The sequence below is a fragment of the Xiphophorus maculatus genome, chromosome 19 (genome assembly GCF_002775205.1).
Source record: "Xiphophorus maculatus strain JP 163 A chromosome 19, X_maculatus-5.0-male, whole genome shotgun sequence".
Classification (NCBI taxonomy): domain Eukaryota; kingdom Metazoa; phylum Chordata; class Actinopteri; order Cyprinodontiformes; family Poeciliidae; genus Xiphophorus; species Xiphophorus maculatus.
The window spans coordinates 23,291,124-23,312,331 of record NC_036461.1 but is presented as its reverse complement, the minus strand read 5'-3'; the positions used below and the strand labels follow the sequence as shown (position 1 = coordinate 23,312,331).

General features: G+C 38.3%; 1 protein-coding gene across 1 annotated transcript; it reads right to left on the bottom strand.

Annotated features, from left to right (window-relative positions):
- Window positions 1-549: 549 nt before the first annotated feature.
- Window positions 550-20,881, bottom strand: vps39 (VPS39, HOPS complex subunit). Its single transcript, XM_005810657.3, has 24 exons — window positions 20,324-20,881; window positions 19,395-19,460; window positions 19,241-19,305; window positions 19,003-19,045; window positions 18,504-18,598; window positions 17,006-17,104; window positions 16,790-16,882; window positions 16,297-16,480; window positions 13,875-13,995; window positions 12,420-12,540; window positions 12,058-12,187; window positions 11,243-11,385; window positions 10,976-11,116; window positions 9,915-10,056; window positions 7,893-7,979; window positions 6,670-6,743; window positions 6,296-6,512; window positions 5,895-6,023; window positions 4,932-5,034; window positions 4,635-4,680; window positions 3,411-3,560; window positions 2,532-2,666; window positions 2,105-2,196; window positions 550-1,097 (listed from the first exon to the last, which is right to left on the bottom strand). Exons 1-24 carry the CDS (start codon window positions 20,394-20,396, stop codon window positions 1,016-1,018), a joined length of 2,631 nt encoding a protein of 876 aa, XP_005810714.2. The 5' UTR covers window positions 20,397-20,881; the 3' UTR covers window positions 550-1,015.
- Window positions 20,882-21,208: the final 327 nt, after the last annotated feature.

Below are 21,208 nucleotides of genomic sequence, written 5' to 3'. Positions count from 1 at the left end.
ATGAGACTTTTAATGCAAATTTTACACTTTCAATTGACTTTTAATGTAAGTTTTAATCCAATTTTGTATAAAAATGTAATTATTTACCAAATAAATACCAAGTTGACACTTTTAAAGTACTTTTAATGCAAGTTTGCATTAAAAGTTTCATTATTTACCGAACGGCACTTTATGACAACAGTCATAAATATTCATAAAGACTCCTTCATGTTCATGAAAGCTGTTACATCATGTGTATGACAGTGTAATGTTGGTCTTATGCACACCCCTTCAAATAAAGCGTTACCGAATAAACATTTGGATTTTGATTAATGCACCTGTAAGCCACAAAAAAAGACAAATGTTTAAAAATAACAGTGGATGTAGTTGGGTAAGAACTGAGGATTGACCTATGAATAATATTAAATGGACACTATTCAATAGAAAACACTATAGTCTGTTATAGTCACAACAAAACGTTATGAGTGACATCTCATTTCATTGTACAATCTTCAGAGTCACAGAAGGCATTTAACAGTACTGCAGCACTCAGTATGGCATATCGAGGCGTGTTTGAGGCCTGCGATGAGTTACAGTAGTGGAGGGAACGTGAAAGCAAAACAAAAACAAAACATAAATAATAAACTGTAGTAATCAGAGATGACACGCTTACTTCTGCAATCCCAGCTGTCAATAATCTTCCAGGGCGCTGTGCCTGTAAGGCAGCAAATCCTTTATGTGGTTACAGCGGCACCTGCTTCTGGATTGTCTTGATCTTCCTTTCTTTCTTTCTTTCCTTCTTCCTCTCTGCGTTCCCGTTGAGCGTCTCCCGACGTTTTCCTGTTTCTTCATGTATGCTGAGAGGGGAACAACTTCAGCACTGCTCCTGTTCTGCTCTGTGGCAGCAGAAGGGCATAATAAACCAACGCCGCAGTCCTTCAAATATGTTTCTAATTCCAACATGGCCGAGCGGCGAAGGCCGCAGCAGGGAGGTGGAGGGTGGGGGGGTTTTATTTGTCAGTGTGAGAAGAGGATTTTACTGCTCAGTGGGACACACGCTGCGATCTCTGCAGCAGAAATAGTGAACCACCACGCCGTTGGGATACCTGGCAAACGCACTGAAAGACAACCAGAGGATTTATTATTATCCTTCCATTCCACGTGACGTACTACGAAGCGTCACCAAAACTGCAAAAACTATGAATGCAACCTGAAAGGAATACTGCTGTGCTTAGTTAAAGTCAGTTCCTGCAGGAAGTTGCGACTATTAGAACTATTAAAGGGAACGTATTATGCACAACTCATTGTTTTCTACTTCCAATTTTCACGAGTGAGTGTAAACAGGCCTTAAAACAGCTCATTCTAAAAGGAGCAGATTAAAATCTCACTAAGAATTATTTTGTGCAAAAAAAAAAAAGAAATGTAATGAGCATGTTTCGTATAGACTAGTTCAAGGAAGCACAATAGGTCACATTTAATTCAAATTCACTCATCCTTCGCAATTTTTCTACAGACTTTAAATTTTCACTGGTCATTGCAATTTTTCCGCAAATCTGACCAACGTCCTCCAACATGGCCGCTTTTAACGCATTTTCTGGGGAATCCGGGAGGAATTTCATCGATTGATGAAACTGTCGCTGTTTTTTAATGATACATGGAATAAGACAACCCTTCTTTCATCTGACACTCCCACACCATCGTCCATTCCAAAAAGTTGCCACAAGATCAGTAAATTTTAGGCCGCAACATCAACAAAAAAATACGTCGCAACATCCTGGAGGGAAATCGGAGCCCTCGACCTTTCCCACATTTTCTAATATTACAACCACAAAACTCAATTTAGTGAAAAACTGCCTAATGAAATAATATTTAAGAATGGGTCCCAATTCATGTGTCCCGCTAGAGTCAAGAGGGTCACATGAAAAGCGTTGGAGGGCCGGGTTTGGCCCCCGGGCCTTGAGTTTGAAATGTGTTGTAATGTTTCAAGGCTCATGCAAGGCACTCTATCCCATTTCATCAAATTAGAAAACAGTAAATTTGAAAAAGTACAACTCATAAAACATAGTAATTATTTTCCCCTATTCGTTTCACATTTTGAGTCATCTCTTATATGAGATCATGTTACCTGTTTCCTATCTTCTTCTTACAGACTCTGCAGGTTTTTTCTTCTGTTATGACGCATTTAACCTGCTGGTGGAAGATTCGTTCTTCCTGCACCTGAGAACAGACACAAAATCAGCTTCAACATCTTTTCCCCGAACTAGACATCAGCAAGACAGACAAAAAAAAAAAAAGAGAAAAGAACATCCATCCATCAGATGAGATCATACTGAGCAACACCGATGTTTCAGCATCATGAAGAATCCCCTGAATGATCTACACCAGAAAGTTTTCAAGTATTGTGTAAATGTCCAATCCCTTTAGGATTTTCTTTAACAGTGTATCAGATTATGTTCTAAAAAGGCCCCCAGGAATATGCCTGAACAAAATCTCTCCACTTAGGCATCGCACTATCAATCGGATCTACCATAAAGACATTTCCCAGATCTCACCCTGAGGAACTCGGCCTGCAGCAGACTCTTCAACACCTGGTTGCAGCGTTTCATTTGGGCCTTCTCCTCCAGGACGCTCTCCAGGAAGACCTTTATCTCCTGGATCTGAGTGTTTGCTGGGAGCAGATTCATAGCCTGGAGAAACGGCGGCCACAAAAATATGGGTTTAAAAAAAAAAAAACAGGTCAACGATTCAAAACGTGACATAGAAAAAGAGACGCACTGCAAATCTCACCAAGTATTTTTGGTCGAGTTTCTAGTGCAAATATCTTAATACACTTGAAATGAGACAAAACTAATTACTAGCTAACTTTTCAGCAAGCTAGCTTGTTTTAAGTGAATAATTCCTTAATATCGATGAAAAACTACAAGTTCCACTGGCAGATTATTTCAAATAAAACATGGGAAACATTTTTGTTAAGTGAAATAATCTGCAGCTTGTTTTTCATCAACATTAAGGAATTTATTGACTTTAAAAGAAGCTAGCTTACTGAAAAGTTAGCTAGTAAGCTAGTTTGTCTAATTTCAAGTGTACCAAGATGTTTACAACTACAGCAAAAAAACTTGATAAAATGTGGTGTTTTTGCAGTGCCCAAGTTGTTTCTGAATCCACGGGGTCATGACTTCTTAATGATTTAAAAGACATATTACTTAAAAGACTGAAGAAAATGCTTATCACTGTAATATAAAGTATTCTGGAAAATTCTGAATAAATTAGCATTGTTGCTGCAGGTACACCTTTTTCTGAAGAATGAGAGAAAAAAAAACAACAAGGCTGCAACTCAAGTTTGTTACTCAAGCCTCCATCTTTTATTCATGGCAAAAGTTCCGAACTGAAGTGCAAACTTTAAAAGTGCAAAGTGTACAAGAAGTGATTACCTTGGTGGTGTTGAGCTTGCTGTGGTGCAGCTCCAGGACATGCAGGGCCGCCTGCAGGTTGGCCTGAGGCTCAGTGAGCTCCATCTTAATGGGCCCCAGGCAGTGGGCGTCAGGGGGGGACAGGTACATCCGCAGCAGAGACAGATAAACCTGCGAGGCAGAGTCACAGCACTTCAATCTTCCCTACATTCAAGCTCTATCTTGTTTTAGCTAAATTCAATCAGAATGAACGAGCTACGGAGGCAGACACTGAGGTTTTACTTTTAGATCATTCAAGCAGCAGACGAGATAGAGAAAGTGAGAGGACTTTTAGAAGATAACAGGAAGGCAGAGTTGCTCTGCTTTATGATTTTCAGCCTGTGTCTGTCAGAGGATGCTTCATCTGAAAATATTGGACTGGTTTTGTTAGGTTTTAGAGACTACTTTCTCTAAAACATGCTGAGTGATGTTATTTCTGCTCCATGTAATAAATACATAACAACCAGGAAAACCAGAAAAAATGTGAAGTTTTATTTTAATGATAAGATATTTTAAAAAGTCAGCTAAAATCAACATCAGCAGGTTAAAACTTCATCAGAAGTTACCCTGAGAATTAATTTCTGCATCTATATTTATATTCAGTAATTAGTGGGACAAAAAAAAGAAAACACCAAAAAAGTGACTGAAGAAAATGTTTATCACTGTAATATAAAGTATTTAAGCTCTACTTTACTGAAACACCATTTATAAACACAAGTTTCCTTTTTTTCCCCCCAGCCTGTAGAGAAACTCATCCATTTTTTGCCTGTAATTAAGATGTTTTTCTTTTTATCTCTGAAAAAAGAAAAGAAAAATGATGCTCCCCAAGTTCTCCTCTACACACCACGTAGTGCAACGTCATCTGCAAACATTACAACCTGCCTGATTTCTCAACCTCTGAAAGTGGAAGGGTCTCAGAGCAGATCCCTGATGTACTTCAAACCCATCTGCGACTCCCACAGCACACCTCACCGCTGTCTTCCTCCTCTCTAATTTCCTTCACTCCCTGACTCACCATCTCTCCTCCAACTTTCCTAACAATTGAACTGAACGCCAACAGCCAAGTTATAAATATAATTATTTGTGAGCTTTAGTTTATTTACTAGATTTCTCCTGGTTAGAAAGATGTGCTGTAGTTTCTCTGCTGTGATGATGGCTTTTATTGCAGAATGTGATAAAAACAGGAGAAAAAACAAAAGTACTTACATCTTTATTTCCTTCCACTGAACTGTTATAATGCCGGTGGCAGTATCTATATGATAAAAGAAGAGAAAATCATAATCAAGGACTCAAAGCCACAAAAAAACGCTCGTAGAGTTTTATATAGTCATAACAGTTCAAATGAGTCATCTGCTCTTATAATTTACAGAAAGAAATTCCCTTTAAAATATGACTTTTGGCAACAAAGTGATTCAGAATCAGACAATATTTGCTCATCTTAATTCCAGTGAGCGCTCAGAAGGCTGCTGTTATTTGAGGCGAGGCGTTTGCACAGGTACTCACTCTTCGGCCATGCGGGTGTCGCTCAGAACATGAACGTATATGAAAAGCGCCTGCTCGTGTTTTCCCATGCGACCCAGGAGCAGAGCCCGTTCCTCCAGCAGCCCTTAGAGATGCAAAACAAGGAGAACAAGGTCAGCGAGGCAGCCGAAAACCGCTGGGCTGGAGTGCCACATTTTTCTAAGTTACATCGAGCAGAAACAATGGGAAACACTTGATACTTTACTGCTGTTAAATATGTAATTTATATTCTCGTTTATAAATATAACTTATGTGTTTATATGTGTAATGCCGTCTCTTATGGCATTATGACTCCCTCTTGCTTGGTAAGGAAATATATACGATAGCGAGAGGGAGAGTGAAAGATACAATAGATATTTGATTAAAAGATGGAGAGAAACAGATGAGATATTCATATAAATGATAAGATCTAAACAAAGACAGCACATACAAGATGCATAAGAATCATTTTCAAGTTTGTTTTTTTTCCACTTTGGAATGTTCTGTCGATTGTGTGGATATGTTTAAGATCTCCAAAGATCAATTGTTAAGCTACAGGTGAACCGACTGCAGTTTTCTGGCCGATTCACGATCTTTAAAAAGTCTAACATGCCAATTCTGATTTTGGCCGACGCAGATTATTTATTTATTTTTGGTGGTATATGAAGCACAAATAGACGATTGTACTGGTGGGGTTCGTCACCAAGGGAAATGTTAAACAGAAAAAAGATAAACTCAAAGTTTTTTCCTGTGGTTTCCATCCCTGGAAACAAAGCATCAATACGTAGAATAAATGAAAATGACTCAAGTTAACTGTTAAGGACATCTCAAATAGAAATCTGGTGGATTCTCTTCGCTCAGAGATTAAGCAACTGAAATCAATAAGGTTTTCCAGGTTCTTTAAACATCTTTACAAAGTTATTAACACATTTGCAGAAGCAGCAGAGCGTCAGGAACATTTCCTACCATCAAATGGGAAGTCGCTGATGAGTCTGGCAGGTTCATAGCTGGTGGAAATATCCAGAAAAGACAGCAGCTTGTTCCTGAACTCTCCCAGTTCACCTTGCTCCTGGCCGGCAGGAACGGCAGAAACCCCTACGCAAAACGAAAACAATCTCATTAGCACTGATCGTGAGACGATGGATACTCGCTCTCTAAATACACGGTCTTTCCATTTAACAATGCTTAGATGACAGGACAAGTAACTCAACTTTGAATGTCGGTTTGTGTCATCCTACCATTAGAAAGAATGACACCATCTTTGGTTAAAAGTAAAATTCCTCGGATTGCAAAAACATACCCACTTCTGTCCCCCCCCTCAAAAAAAAGGAAAACCTTTCAGTGCCGGGAGCTTCTGCTCAACAAACCTTCTGGCAGCGAGTTGAGGTACTGCTTCATCAGGCCTTGAACCCTGCTCAGATACAGCTGAATAAGCACGTTGTGAAACTCGGGGCCCTTCTCGTCCCACACATAAATGATGTGCTCCAAATACGGGACGGCCAGCTCCACGAAGCCTTCCTTCAGGAACTGCAGCACTTTGTCTCTGGGCAAAGTCTCCACCTCAGGCAGATCCTCAGTGAAGATCTAAAGAGGAGGAGACATTTTCAAAACAAGCCAATATAAAAAAACAAAACAAGATATTTCCGTAACTTGAATTTCCTATTTGCTACTGTAGCTGGGACACAAAGTGGAGAATAAATAAACATTTTTATGCAATTACCTTTAAAATATGTTTGCTCACCTTCAGGCCATCCTCAGGACAGATTTTAAGCACCCAGGGAGAAAACTCCAAGATTATCCCCAGATTCTCTGATCCTGTGAGTGAGAAAAGTTCACAAGGTGGGGAATTACAAACAGTTGATTTTTGTTCATTTTATTTTTTTAAATTTATACAAAAATACTTACTGCACAAAGCATAAGGTCAAAAATTTGCTTTACACATTCAAGGAAGTTAAATGTATCAATATTCCTGCTCTTTGTTCGCCTACATAATCTTACTTTTATTACACACAAACAACAAATAAACCTGTATTTAATAGTTACTCCACCAATATTGTATGTATTTAATATTAATTAAATACATGCGTTATAACATGTGCTTGATTTTAGTGCATTTAATTTTAATTACGGTAGATTAACAATATTTCTGTCTTCAAATCTCACCAATAAAACCAAAACAAAACTAACAGCAATAACAAAAACACCAACAATAAGTGAATCATATTAGATAATATGTCCAGTAATATTCAGATATTTATATGAGTATTATGTCCAGCAATACGAATATTGCTGAACTAAAAACTAAAATCTATTCAGTGCAAACATTAAAAAAAAACCCACATGCCTTGCAAAAATATTTTGAACATTTTGTCTCGTTACAACTGCAAGTAAAGCATTTATTGAGATTTCATCTGATCCCAAATGTACTTTGTGCCCCTTTTACTCTCACAGCCCTAAATAAATGAGCGGAGCAACTGATTGTGCTCTGAAGTCACCTAATTAGTAAGAATCAGCTAATAGAAACAATTAGTTTCACCACACAAACCTGGCTTTTATGAAAAGTGTGGCAAGAAACAACCACTGTTTTAAAAAAAGGAAAATCGTAAGAATCACACAATCAACATGCGGACCAAAATGAAACTTTTTGACCTGCATGCTGCCTAAAAACAAAATGGAAAAACAAGGTGGTGTGGAAGAAATTCATTTTCACAAAACTTAAATCCACTTGAAAATTCATGTCCACCCTCCGTCAGACTGAGGTTTAGCTGTTCAAAGAAAAACAGGCTAAAATATCTGGATATAAATGTTATTTTTCTTCCACTTCTTGACATTGCCATACTTCATGTTCATCACATAAAATCCCAATAAAATGCATCCAAGATTGCGGGAGCAACATGGAAAAAACACTTGGAAAAGTTCAAGAGGCACAAATCCTTTAAATCAGTCAACTCGGCTGAGTCTCACCCAGTCGTTGGAGGTACTGGACGGTTCGCTCATGACCTTTCAGAGGAGAGTTGGCCTTGGTGGACTGGTCCAGCAGGACCTGCAAGGCTGAAACAGAGCAAACAAAGTGAGAACAACAACATGGCGGCGGGTGACGACACAGCGGGAGGGAACGCGTGATTAGCGGTTTATACGGCAGAGCAGGAGGTCGTGTTTGTCGCACGCCACATGACATAACCCAGCACATCCACAGCATTAGCTGGTGGCTACAAACAGCTGCTTTTAATTCAGAGGTAAACTTGAGAAGCGTGACATCACAGGCATAAATCAGGGCAGGCCTACTAGGACCAGCTGCGCCCGCGGCGTCCAGAATGGGCCGAGACCACAAAGAGCAAACCGCTGTGATTTATGGAGGAAAGCTCCTCTGACTGCGTAGCCTCACAGAGCTGACTCCCAAACCCCGAAGGATTCGGCTTTGTTACGAGCAGTCAACCAGTGCCCGGCGATGTTCTCCGTAATGGACCAACTGGGCTTATAATGGCCGCATTGTGCAACTCTGACCGAAGATATTCGAAGAAATGATCGGAGCTGGAGCGAAATGAGACGACAGCTGACAAATATGGAGCAGGGCTGACATTTAAACCGCTAATTTAAAACCCGAGTTTCAAAGAAAAAAAGCAGATGATGAAGCGGATCACTTGCTCTGCTTTCTACTGTCAAGCCGAGGCCTGCGGCAAATAAACAACACAAACAACTCAGACTGTGACAACAGCTATATTTCAGCTGACTCATAGTAACTTTCACATTCGAATAAAACATTTTATTTCCGTAATTAGACAATGACAAAGCAAATGAGGACTGTAAAAAGTCGATGTTTTAAATGCGTAAATCATAAATGGTGATTTCGATCTGCACACTTATCAAAGAGCTGGACTTTAACCAGCCAAAAGAAAACAATAGAGCCGTATTCATTGTCCCATCTTTGTTCTTTCTAGACAGTCATTTGGTTGCTGTTAAAATATTTTATTACTGCAAAAACAAAATATTTTACAAAGTAATTTTGGCCTAGTTTATTGTGCAAATATCTTAGTATACTTAGAATGAGACAAAACTAACTCATAAGTAACTTTTTAGCAAGAAGTAAGAGCTTATTTTAAGTAAATAATTCTTTAATATTGACCAAAAAAAACCCCACTTGTTCTATTGGTGGATTTTTCCACTTACAACATAGGAAAACCTCTTGTTACAAGTTAAATAATCTGCCAATGGAGCTGGAACTTTTTCAACAACTTTTTCATCTTGCTGAAAATTTACTTTTAAGCTAGTTTAGTGTCATTTCAAGTGTATTAACATATTTTCTCTAGAAACTAGACCAAAAATACTTGGTCAAATTTTGTGTTTTTGCAGTGATGGCAATCTGTCAAGCATTTCAGTATTTTTTCTGACAAATACATGTTCGCTCTCAACCAGAACCAGACTGTTCTGGGATAGACTTGTTAAAGCTGCATTATGTAATTTTCTATAGAAAGTGTTTTTTATGCGTTTGTTGAAACTGTCACCATGTCGTGACAATACGGTATGATTCAGTTAATCTGTGAAAACATTGAGATGATCTGACTTCTCCCAGTGCCAACTAGAAACAACCAATCAGGGCAAGGAGGCGGGGCTTAGCGCTGTCAATCACAATCTTGTGTAAAAAAGATATAAGTTTGCGTGGGAGAATCTGTTCTCTGGGAAACTATTAGACGTGGACTAGGCGAAGTAGTGGTGAGCAGAAACCCATTGCTGAAAGAAGTTATAAGAAGTCAAATGGCCACAAGAAAGAAATTTGTATCTTTTAATTTTGCAGAGACATACGCTACATGTATCCTATCATTCAACGTATAATATTTTAGGTGACCTCCTAGCATCAGCAAAACATCTTAAACAGAGATAAAAATAAAATAAAGGAATACTTTATTTAACAGTGACGTGCAAAATGTAAAAAGTCGAATTTTTGTGACAATCCGACCTGTTAAGGTGTTTCCATCGAGAGCTGCTTACCTTTTTGGTGCAAGCCCTTCTTTTCGTAGAGAATGATGAGCTCGCTGTACTTCTGAGACTTCTTCAGAACGTACTCGCTCTCCTCGATGTGGCAGTGGTTGTTCTCCAGTCGAAGGAGGGGAGAGACGAGGGCCACATTGGTCTGCAAGGAACAGACGAACAAAAAACAACGTTTAAAAACTTGAGTCCATCACTCCCAGTACAGAACCCCAGCACGACCTCTGCCTCATCAGATATGTAACAGTTAAACAATCAAAACACAAAAAAGTTGTTTTGTTGTCATCTTCAGGATGTATCTTCCAATTTTAGCGCATCTAAAAGTGAGGTTGTGTTTTGTTGTACATAAGGTTTTCTTATCTGTATGTCAAGACTTCAATAAGTAGTTTTCAGGCAGATTATCAGTGGAAACTGAAATCAGCGTTACTTAGTAATAATAAAATTAGAAGCTGCATCTGCTTTTAAGTGACACGTGAATAAGAAATTGACACTGCACATCACACTGAACACATAACCGTAGTGAAACATGGTGTTGGCAGCATCATGGTGTGGGGGTACATTTGTTTTGAGGGGGCTGCAAACGCGAGACTGGAGTGGACGTGCATCTTCTATCAGCAAAGCGACCTTTAACATGCAGCCAGAGTTAAAGATTAATGACCCAGTCAAAGTCCAGACCTAAGCCCAATACAGAATCTGTAGCCAATCTTGAAAACAGTACCTCCATTTGATCTGACTGACTTTATGATATTTTACAAAGAATAGAAACAAATCTCTATCAGTGGATATAAAGCTGATCAGGACATCTCCAAAAAAAATGATAAAATCAACAGTGATTGATGATTGTTCTATTAATTTGCGACTCAAAGGCGCCGAGTGCAAATGTACGCAACACTTTTTATACTTTTATTTGTTAATATAAATGCACAAACCAGACGCTGAAGTTTGTGGTCATAATGTGACAAAACGTGAAATAATTCTAAAGGGTGCGAAGAGTTTTTCAAAACCCTGTGTAATAAATAAACCAGATGTGAGCGAATAATTAACAAATGTCACTTTGGTCTTACGTGCAGATAACATTTGAGCAACGTGGTGTCGATGATCTGCAGGAGTTTTTTGCGGCTCTTAATAGTCGGCGTTCCCTCCATGAGCGGAGACGTTGTGGACGGGCCCGTGTCATTCAGCTGTTTGACAAGATGGCTGCGTTTCTGTGAGAACCAAACAAACGAAAGAGGGTTTTTTTTTAATTTACCACAATTTATGTTATCCCAATATCTAAGCATTTTCACACAGGCAGAGTATTTTATTTAACGCCTTTTGTCATAAACACACACCTGGGTGAGGTAATCAATAAGAGCCAGATGAGCTTTCTCCAGTTCGGCCCCAGACAAGCTGGGCAGAGGGTTGGGGTAATGCAGCTGTTTGCGGTAGTCTGATGGGAGCAGGTCCGGGTAAAGTCCGATCACATGCGTGGGATCTGCCGGCCACAGAACAAATATGTAAAATGACAAGATTTTAATAAGTATTCTAAAAAATTTACAGCACATTAACGCAATGGGAAAAAAAGAAGGCGGCAAGAATCATGTTTCATCAGCCATTTAGAGCGTTTTTAATTTTTTAGTTACATTTTTACAGAGATGTGACGCTTACATATGAGCTCATAAAATTCTGTTTCAATAGGAAATATGAAACAGTGACGAAATAATTATAAATATGCACCGAGAATTGATCCAGCAAAACCAAAAACAATCCTTTAAAATTTCCAGTCTGTTTGTTCATTTTCAAGGCCAATTTGTGACAGAAAAAAAACCACGACCTAAAATAAATAAAAAATAAAAGGAAAAGACCGAGTCCTTATTGATTCGAGTTTTGGGGAAATTGCCACAACTGAAACTAAGTATGTCTTAGTTTCTATTATTTGTGGATATTTTACTGACAATTTTATTATCGTTTTTTTTTTATATTATTTTTGTCAAACTTATTTTTATTTCCTATTTTATCATTTAAATATCTATGCTGTTGTAATGATTGTGCCATTTGGTCGGCTGAGGTTGTTGCGTAAATAAAATTGGACAGAACATGAGTACAGCTGCAGTATTTTGCGTAGATTTGACCCGTGTGTGTCCCGTTCGTGCCAGAGAAGTCGTACCTGTACCAAGTTTAGCAAACACCTGCATGGAGTCATCGAACTTCTTCTGGCAAAACAGGTTGAAGGCGTAAAGATTCTGGATGTGATGTATCTGCTGCTTCTTTTCGCCATCTGAATCGTCCTTCATTTTCTGAAAAAGAAAAAAAATAACAATATAAAAGGGAAATGTGATCCACCCTAAAGTTTTAGTTATTTTGTTGCGTAAAGAGCACTGGCATGCAAGAAGACTACTTTAGGAAACGTTTTTTTATAGCTGCACCTCATCAAAATTGGATTTCTAGTCTAATTTTATATTGCATTTAAGCCACAGGTAGGCTGAATTCTCGGGGGAATAAAACGCGAGCTCTGCAGCTCGTGCTTACCGCCAGCTGAAGAGCGAGCTCGAACTGCTTGTCCTGGAGAAGCTGCTGGATCTGGCTGGCTATCGACACCGGCACCAGGCGCCAGACGAAGTGGTTGCTGGCGACGTACACGATGTTCGGCCTGCGAGGGAAGAGAAAGCATTTTAGATACAAGCACAGAACATCAGCAGCGAAGATGAGAAAAGCCCTCAAAATGAAACTGTTCTCACATTATATAAAGAAGAAACACATTGCAGACCAATAGTTATCAAAATCTACTTTTGACCGTTTTATTTTGTTAGTTTTTGGGGCTGCATGTCCTTTTCCCCACCACCTACCTTTGCAGTTTGTTTGTTTTTTTAATATATAATCCTTCATTTATGTACTTTGAGCTCTCGATTGTATTTCTAACTGACCATGAAAGAAAAAAAATTGTATACACCCTACAGGACATTATGTACCCTGAAGAATTTAAAGTTGTGTCCCATTTATACTCGGAGGGGGAATTAAATTAGACGACTCCAATAGACAAATCCTACATGCAGAAGTCAATTATAAAAATTTTCGGTGTGGTCGAGGGACAGAATAAATAAAAACTCAGAAAGATACAATATCAACAAATTTTTTTTTTTTTTTTTAGAAACTGTACAATCAAACTGCACTGTATCTGAATAGGGCTGGATTGCTGAATAGTTTTGGGTTTATGTGCATTTCATAGGTGGTAATCGGGTAGGAACCATGTGCAGAAGCAGCCTCAGCTCATCGGAGATCTGCCTGCTCAGTGTTACCAGCATGAGAAGTAAATATGAGGCAACATGTCGTTTCTGCAGCGCTCATCTCTGGAAGCGAGCGCCTCAAAACCTGAGATGTGCAGAAACTTTTGATTCCTTTTAATCAGGACTGAAAAACATGACTGTTTACCTGGAAGGGCCAAAGTTTACTTAAATACTTGGAATGTTTCTTTCTTTCATGTCATTACGTCTTATTTGTTTATGCTTTTCTTGACTTTTTGATGCATTGTTCCTTTTTGTTTTAGTGCCTTCTTGTTCTTTTTTCTGTATAAATCTTGATATTACTCTGCATTTGAACGGTGATATACAAATAAATTTAACATGCAGGTACAAAACGGGAGTAGCACGGGATGAAATGGTAACACATATGTCTGGAATGGGGCAACAAATTGGTGAAGAGGGAGAAAAAACCCCCCAAAACAAACCGACTCAGTCCTTTTTGTTTCTAATAATTGCAGCCTCCAAATTGAAATGCTTAAAATGCGGTCGATTTTAAAGCTATTATGAGAAGCTAGCAAAACAAATTTATCTTCCATAGCGGAGAAACACAAATAAAAGTCAGACGCTTTACTTGAAAAGAGATTGTTACAAAAAGGTCAGTCTTCTATGTCAAAGTAGACAACATCGGGGGGGTTTTCCACTTTTTTTTTCTCATCTTCGTTTATGGCTGTGAAGTCCGTCTCACCCTGCTGAGGTGATGAAGCGCGGCCTCTGCAGCTCCACATTCTGCACCAGCAGCCGTGGCTCTAAGGTCCGTATCTCCACGTACCGAGGGAGGACCGCAATGATGTAGGGAGGCTGGTGCTCTGCGGAGATAAAAAAGAAAACGTTTTTTATATTTATTTGTTTGCGTTAAACCGTTTTTTTTTCCAGCTTAAAAGGAAAGACAGGGGTATTATGAGAAAGTTTGTGACCAGAACTAAATGAAACTGAATTTAATGGGCCAGGAACTAAGGACACACCGATCCACTTTCTTCACTTCCGATACCGATGTCTAAGGTTACGTGTCGGCCGATACCGATCCGATACAGAAAAACAGTCCTGGACTGACTCAAAATGTTTGTTTTTTTAAACCCAAACCTAAATTTACTAGGTCTACTAAATTATAAAGCAAACTTAATAGCTTTACAACACAACTTTTATTTGTTCAGTCAGTGCAGTTAGGAGTATAGCAACTAGTGTAAAATAAATAATAAGCTGACAAAAACAATAGCTTGACTACGTTGGTCAAACATGTAAAAATGAACTGCAACAAACTTTTGAAATGGTCAGAACGTGCAAACAAGAACTCAAAATATAACGTAAAATATATAAATCATGACGTCGCTAAAAACACAAAGCGTTGAATTGAACTGAGTAGACAATATCAGAATCAGAACTAGAATTTCTTTTAATGTCACAACGAAATTAAAAAAACTAAAAACTCTCAAAGAAACACAGAACAGCAGGGATGTTAAGACTAAATAAAATAAACAAAGATCAGGTTTCAGATGGATTTGCTGTGTTCAGAGCAACAACAGCTTCTGGGTAGAAACTGTTTGTTCTCGATTTTATTGCCCTGAAACGGATCAGCGCATCTCTAGTTGGAACAACAAAAACAAAAGAAAAATCTTTATAGAAATTCATAATCACTAAGGTTATTTCATCTGCTGCAAATCCAGCTAATAGGCAACAGTTTTTGTAGATATGTGGCACATAATTCACCCTGGGAGGAAAAAAAACAACAACAAAAAAAACTCCAGGTTGTTCTTTATAGACCCTGGATAGTCGAGCGGTTGAGGACGGTCCGTTTAAACAGATCTGAAACGGTGCCGCTCACGTCCGCCTCTGCCTTCCAGCTCCACTCTGTTCGCAGGATGAGGATGAGGAAATTGAAAGCTGCATAAAACCAGTGCTTGGAGGCTTCATTTCCTCTTGTTGATTTTCCCTTCTGTATTCCGGTGAGAACAGAAACGCACAACTTCTTAAACAACTACAGAGCTCATCATGGACCGTTGGTGAACTAGTCATGATGTAAACGCTTCATTTTCCGACACATGAAAGTCAAAAAATGGTTGTGACAGATAAAAGACAGCTGGATTACAGCAGAGAGAGAAAACGGTAAAACTTGAGCAAATACTTGACTTGGGTTTAAGTATTACTTGACTATAAAGAACAACTCATCAAACCTGCCATTGGATGAGCTAAAAAATAAAGTTACCTTGTAGAAAATTGCTGAAAAAGCATTAAGTATTATTAAAAATGCAGGGATTTTTAAAATCATTATTATGAGCTGAATAAAGTTTAACAGCAGGAATTTAAGTCTGGGCAAAATGGACTTAAAGTTTTGTCACGATATTTTGTGTTAATATTGAGATAACAATAAAAGTGGTAGAACTGTCTATTGCTTCTTTTTTAGGGAAGTGTGACTGCAACTCTGTGCCACAGCAATTATGGTCCCACAAACACAAATACTGCTCTTGAAAAACATTTCCATTTGTAAATCACTTCTTTAGGACACCTTCTTTAGCTAGCAGTTCTAACTACATGTAGTGTGATTTCAACTAATCCTTGTTTCAAAGAACAATTGTGTTTACACCGACTTCATAATTCATTATATTTGTTATTTCTGTTATTTTTGTTTAATTACTTGGGATATTTAAAATGCCTTCATGTTTCAGCGTAAAATCTTGGTACGAATTTAGAGCTTGTTGACGTTTGAGGATGTGTTCTTGCATTATGATGTCATTACCTTCATGTTACGTGAAACTGGCCTCAAAAACAACAATATTATCGTTTATCGCAATAACCTCTGGGACAATTTATTGTCCAGCAAAACTTGTTATTGTGACAGGCCTCTGCATGGCTTTCAAATATTTTTGCAAATCAAAACCTGAAAAGTGAGGTATACATTTGTATTCACCCACTATTTATTTAGTAGCTGCTGTTTGGTAGTTGCAGTCCATTTACTGTATGTATAGCTTTTTTTGTAGTTTTCATTTCTTATTTAACCCACACAGATCTCTTCTCAGAGATCTGTGTGGTTGTCGCTTGTGCCTCACTTCGCCTTTTGCTGTCTCTTCTGATTAAAGTCAAACATATGTCAATGCTGGGGAATAACTCCTTACCCATGGCGATAGGGATATCGGTCCAGTTCAGGGCGCACTTCTGGGTGCAAACTCCCTCTTCGTTAAGCACCACGGTGAGGTCGTCCTGCCCAACAGCCACCTTCCCATCAGCCAGCGGGGCAACTAGAGGCTCCAACTGTTTCCCAGTGGGGAAGAGCTCCTTGATGGAGCCGCGGCCATCCAGCTGGTTCGCAGCAAACAGAGTCCAAATGTGTGATTAGACAAACAAGCAACTGATTTCATTCAAATATAAACATAACCTATGAGAGATCTTACAAAAATTACCATAAAACCCAAAAAATATGATGAGAAAGAAAGACATATATCAGCTTATCCGTTGCTAAACACCTCAAATACAAACATATTCGGTGAAGTGCTGTGGTTTTTCATATGTCTTGGCTTAGATTAAAGTGTTTTCTAGAGTCTTCAACTCTCCTGAGAACTACTTTCACTTACAAGACAAATTGCGGAGGTGCTTTTCACCAAAACATACCCGAATGAGGTAATAGTCCCGTTTGAAGCCAACACAGATGGAGTTTTCACACCAAGCCATGGACTTAGGAACATCTGGCACACCCAAGTCGCCCTGACAAATGGAAACAAAAACACAGAGAACGCAGAATGCAGTGAAGTCGAAACGGGCTGTGTGGAAAATTTAAACTTACACACACACTGGCGACTCACGTGGTTTTGATGTAATTTAATTTACCTGCAGCTCATGGAACTCTCTATCTTTCCAGTAATACAGCTGGAGTTTCCTTTTCACCGCCACACACATTCTGAGGCTTTCCTCTCCGGAGCTCGTTTGCTGAAGATTAAAAAAAAATATACAGTACATAATGTTTAATTTGACACTAGAAAAGTCAAAAATGATGGTCACTTTATATAAACAGTTAAATTTTTTGGATGGAGTACAGCGGATTAGTTCATTTCAGCAAATTATGAAATGTGTTATAAATGTTACATGGCTTTTTTTTTTCTCCCTCACATATTTTGTGTCTCACTAATGGTTCTGCTTTCAGATTCCCACTTGGCACAAAAGATTCGCGGTTTACTGTGTTCAAACTTCCTTTTCTACACACAACCGAGAACATTTTGACCACCGACATCCATGAACTAATAATCCTTAAGAAAAACTTCAAATTGAAGCAAAAATTAAAACAACCAACAAATAAAAAATCATTTGTATTCATTGAAAAAGCACTCAGACTTCAAACTGATTGACACAATGCACTGCATGTTATTAGGATTTCAAGTCACAGTTACATTCTCGCATCTGAGTTTAGAGTTAGCTGCCGTAAGTGAACCTCCTTTCCAGTCTCGAATATTTTAGAGCCTCCAAATGGATTTTATTTAGCATTTCTCTGTATTTACCTCCATTCAGCTCTGGTTTGCTTTCATGTCCCTGCCTCTACAGCATGGCGCTGCCACCACCATGTTGACTATGGAGGTGGTGTGTTCAGGTGTGCAATAGTTTCTACACTCTAATTTCTGACAGCACTCCTGAAAAATGTTCAAAACTACGGTAGTTATAATGTTTTATAACCAAACGCTGCTTTGAGCTTTTGCATAACTTCGTCTTTGGCCGATGTGCGTTAATTGATGATCATGATGCTGTTTGTTTAGTAATGTTCTCTAAAAAAAAAAACAAAGAAACAAAAACACATAAAATCCCAACAAAACACAGAGAAGTTGTGTTTTTAGTGGCACAAGCACAAAAAAAAAAGAAGTTTAGAAGCAAAGTTTCTGGTATGCAGCTGCTTTTGACAACATTTTATCTCCGACCAGCTACATAATGTGTTACAGTAAACCAACTTCTTGAAAGAAGACAAAATGTGAAGTACTTGGATAATAACAAGAACTAAGCTGCACAAGACTTGGACAAGAGTTTAGATCCTCAAGTCATGAATTTGATTAGCTACATGGCTAATAAGAAATACTCAAGAGGAAACTCAGGAAGAAGGTCAAATATCTTATATTGTCACCCCAAATATTCAAATATAGAGAAAAATATTTTGCAGACAGGCTTCAACCTAAGAGATTTTTATCCTGTAATCAAGTTATATTTAGACTATAAAAATGATTTTTGAGGCCAAAGGATTTTTATTCATTATTATCATTAGTTGATAATAGTAGTGGTATTAAAAAGCGACAGACAGAGCTAAAATTTGCAGTTAAGAGTTGAAGCCAGAGAGACTTTAACTGACCTGCAGGTCACATGCAAACAGCGTGGCTCCTTTGGCTTTAGACACCACAGTGATCTGCTGAAAGGTCAGGAGGTCATGGACGTGGATGTTGTTCTCTAGAAGACACGAAGGAGAACAACTTAATCGACTTGTCTTGACTTAAAAAGTGCAAACAGTGTTGTTGCATGTCCAAAGAAAAATGCAAAAAGAAAAACTTTTTTTTTTTGGTTGCACTGGTACCCCCAACCTTTAATAATAATTTTCATGTTTGTGTTGGAAATTAACAATATTACCATTAGATATGTAATGTTGTTGGTGGTAAAGAAACTGTAAAAACATATTGTTGCACCTTAAAGTTGTGGCAGTGAAGCTAAATAAAGAAAAGTTAGGTCTGGAACACCGGTTTTAATCTCAAGTATTTAGAGACTATTTTTAAGCCAATAAGCAATTAAACAAGAAAACGGATGAACTACACATTTATGATGAATAAATAGTAGATAAATAGGACGCTAAAACTTACCCAAAAGACTGACGAGAATTTTATACTGAGAGACGACGTATAGCTGAAGAAAGAGAAGAAACACAATAATTATGTTAAAATGCTTGTTAAACTGAACTCAACAAACCAGAGGTTATTTCAAAAAAAGATTTATTTAGAATAATACACCCAAGCAGGAAGACGTCTAATGCTTCCTCACAAACAAAAAAACAAACAAAACAACTGACTGGTTCTGGTATTGTTCCCAGTTTTATCCTACCTGTTGAATTTTCTTGGAGAAGTTCTTATTAGACTTTTCCAAAGTCACCTCAAACCGGTTGGTGGCTGAGGAGAAAACAAATTACGCAAATTTTCCACCAACACTTTGAAAAATGTATATCAGAAGTAAACCTCCAACACTCAGTCTGTTTTACCTGCATCCTTCTTGATTCTGTACAGGAGAAGATGTCCTGGTTTTGTTCCAACAAGCAGCCAATCCTCTGCAGGGACAAACACAGGGATGAAGTTTGAAATATAATGAGTTACCCTTTTAATACAGAAAGTCAGTCTACAAAACGTGGATCCATGTTTTTTTTTTTTTATGTGTTTTTTTTTAGTTATAGAGCAAAAAACATGACCTGTTTTGCTTTTTTTTCATGCAACAGTTGCAGGGTTTAGAGCAGAATGAAATTGGAAGCGGCTTGCAAGACATTTTGAGTGCAACCGTAAGTTGATCTGTGTGACGGAAACAGGACTAAAACAAAGTTAAACTGTTGGTGAAAATATCTTCAAATAAAACGTATATCATAATGCAAAACAACAATATTAAGCATAACAGTTTAATAGGGAACCAACTTTACAACAGCGTTTAAAATCAGCGCCAACTTTTTGATTTTTATTTTGCGCCAAAAATGTTTTGTGTTTCGTCTTTTATTAGCAAGGACAGAGAAAGAGTTTTACAATTGCAGGGTCACATATTATTCTGGAACAATCTTCTTATCCAAAGTCGAGTATGCAGGCACACAGGGAAAATTCATTTCCCCCCTTTTCTTTTTGAGTGAAAATTATTATTATTTTTATATATTTACATTTGTTATGTAGCTGCTGTAGTAGTTTAAAACTGTTTTTTTGGAACTTTTCCAACTTTTGCTTTATATCAACAACAAAAAAGTATATGGCATAATATACATCTTTTTTAATTATAAAGAATGTTATTAGAGGTTATTTATATTTCTGACTCCTTTCCCAGATTTTGTATCCACACTGTGCCATCCATCCCAGCCTTAGAGATGTTAGCTGAGACACTCGGGACAGCAGGACAGCAAACACACAGAGGGACAATAACCCTCTGGAAGAGACTCACCCCAAGCCGCAAGACAGTCGATCTGAAGAGGAAGCTTCTGTAAAATAGGCACTGGCTCATACGCGTCATGCATCTTGAAGCAGTTTCGCTGATTCTATTACACAATGTTTCTGCTGGATAAACTGCCAAACAACAGCTGACGAGTCTGTCAGGGTGATGCAGCTTTTTAAGTCGCCATTAAACGCCGGCCGACCAGTTCCATGCGTCCAGAGTGACCGTAGAAATTGCAGTCTGGTAAATCCTGGTATTCTGGACAAATATGACAACTGAACACTTGGGGTAACAGCCAGCTATCGCCCCAACCACACCATAACAACAGCTGACTGTTAGCGAGCTAGCTTAGAAGTTAGCAAGCAACAGCTAGTGGTAAACATTGTTTTCTTTCACTGGCGGTCTACTGAAAAGCGAGTCGAGGCCGCCATCTTTCTATAAGTCCCAACGTAGCCGTAGGTGACAGCATACACTCAATAGTAGACGCAAAAACACTGCGAGTAGCAGCTTTAGTTTTTACTTCCTCTGTTGCTTCTCGCTGCTTCCTCACTGTTGACAGCTGCGCGAGCGTTTGACAGGCACGTGACTGAACTCACGCGGAGCGAATTAAAGGTGCAGCGGCTTTTATTTCCTCCTAAACCACAAACAGCAGGAAAGTTATCCAGAAGGTTCTGCATTACATTCAGTTATTGACATTTTAAATCTGATACTTGTAGGAATGAAAAATCTTGTCTTCTTTATACACTGTAAAAAAAACAATAAAGAAAACATATTTTGACCTTAATTAACCCTGCAATTAGAAAACAAAATCATCGAAATGGCGCATGTGGACTCAGGGCTCTCAAGACGTTTCCAGGCTTAAATATCTGGATTCTACAAAAAAAAAGGAAAAAG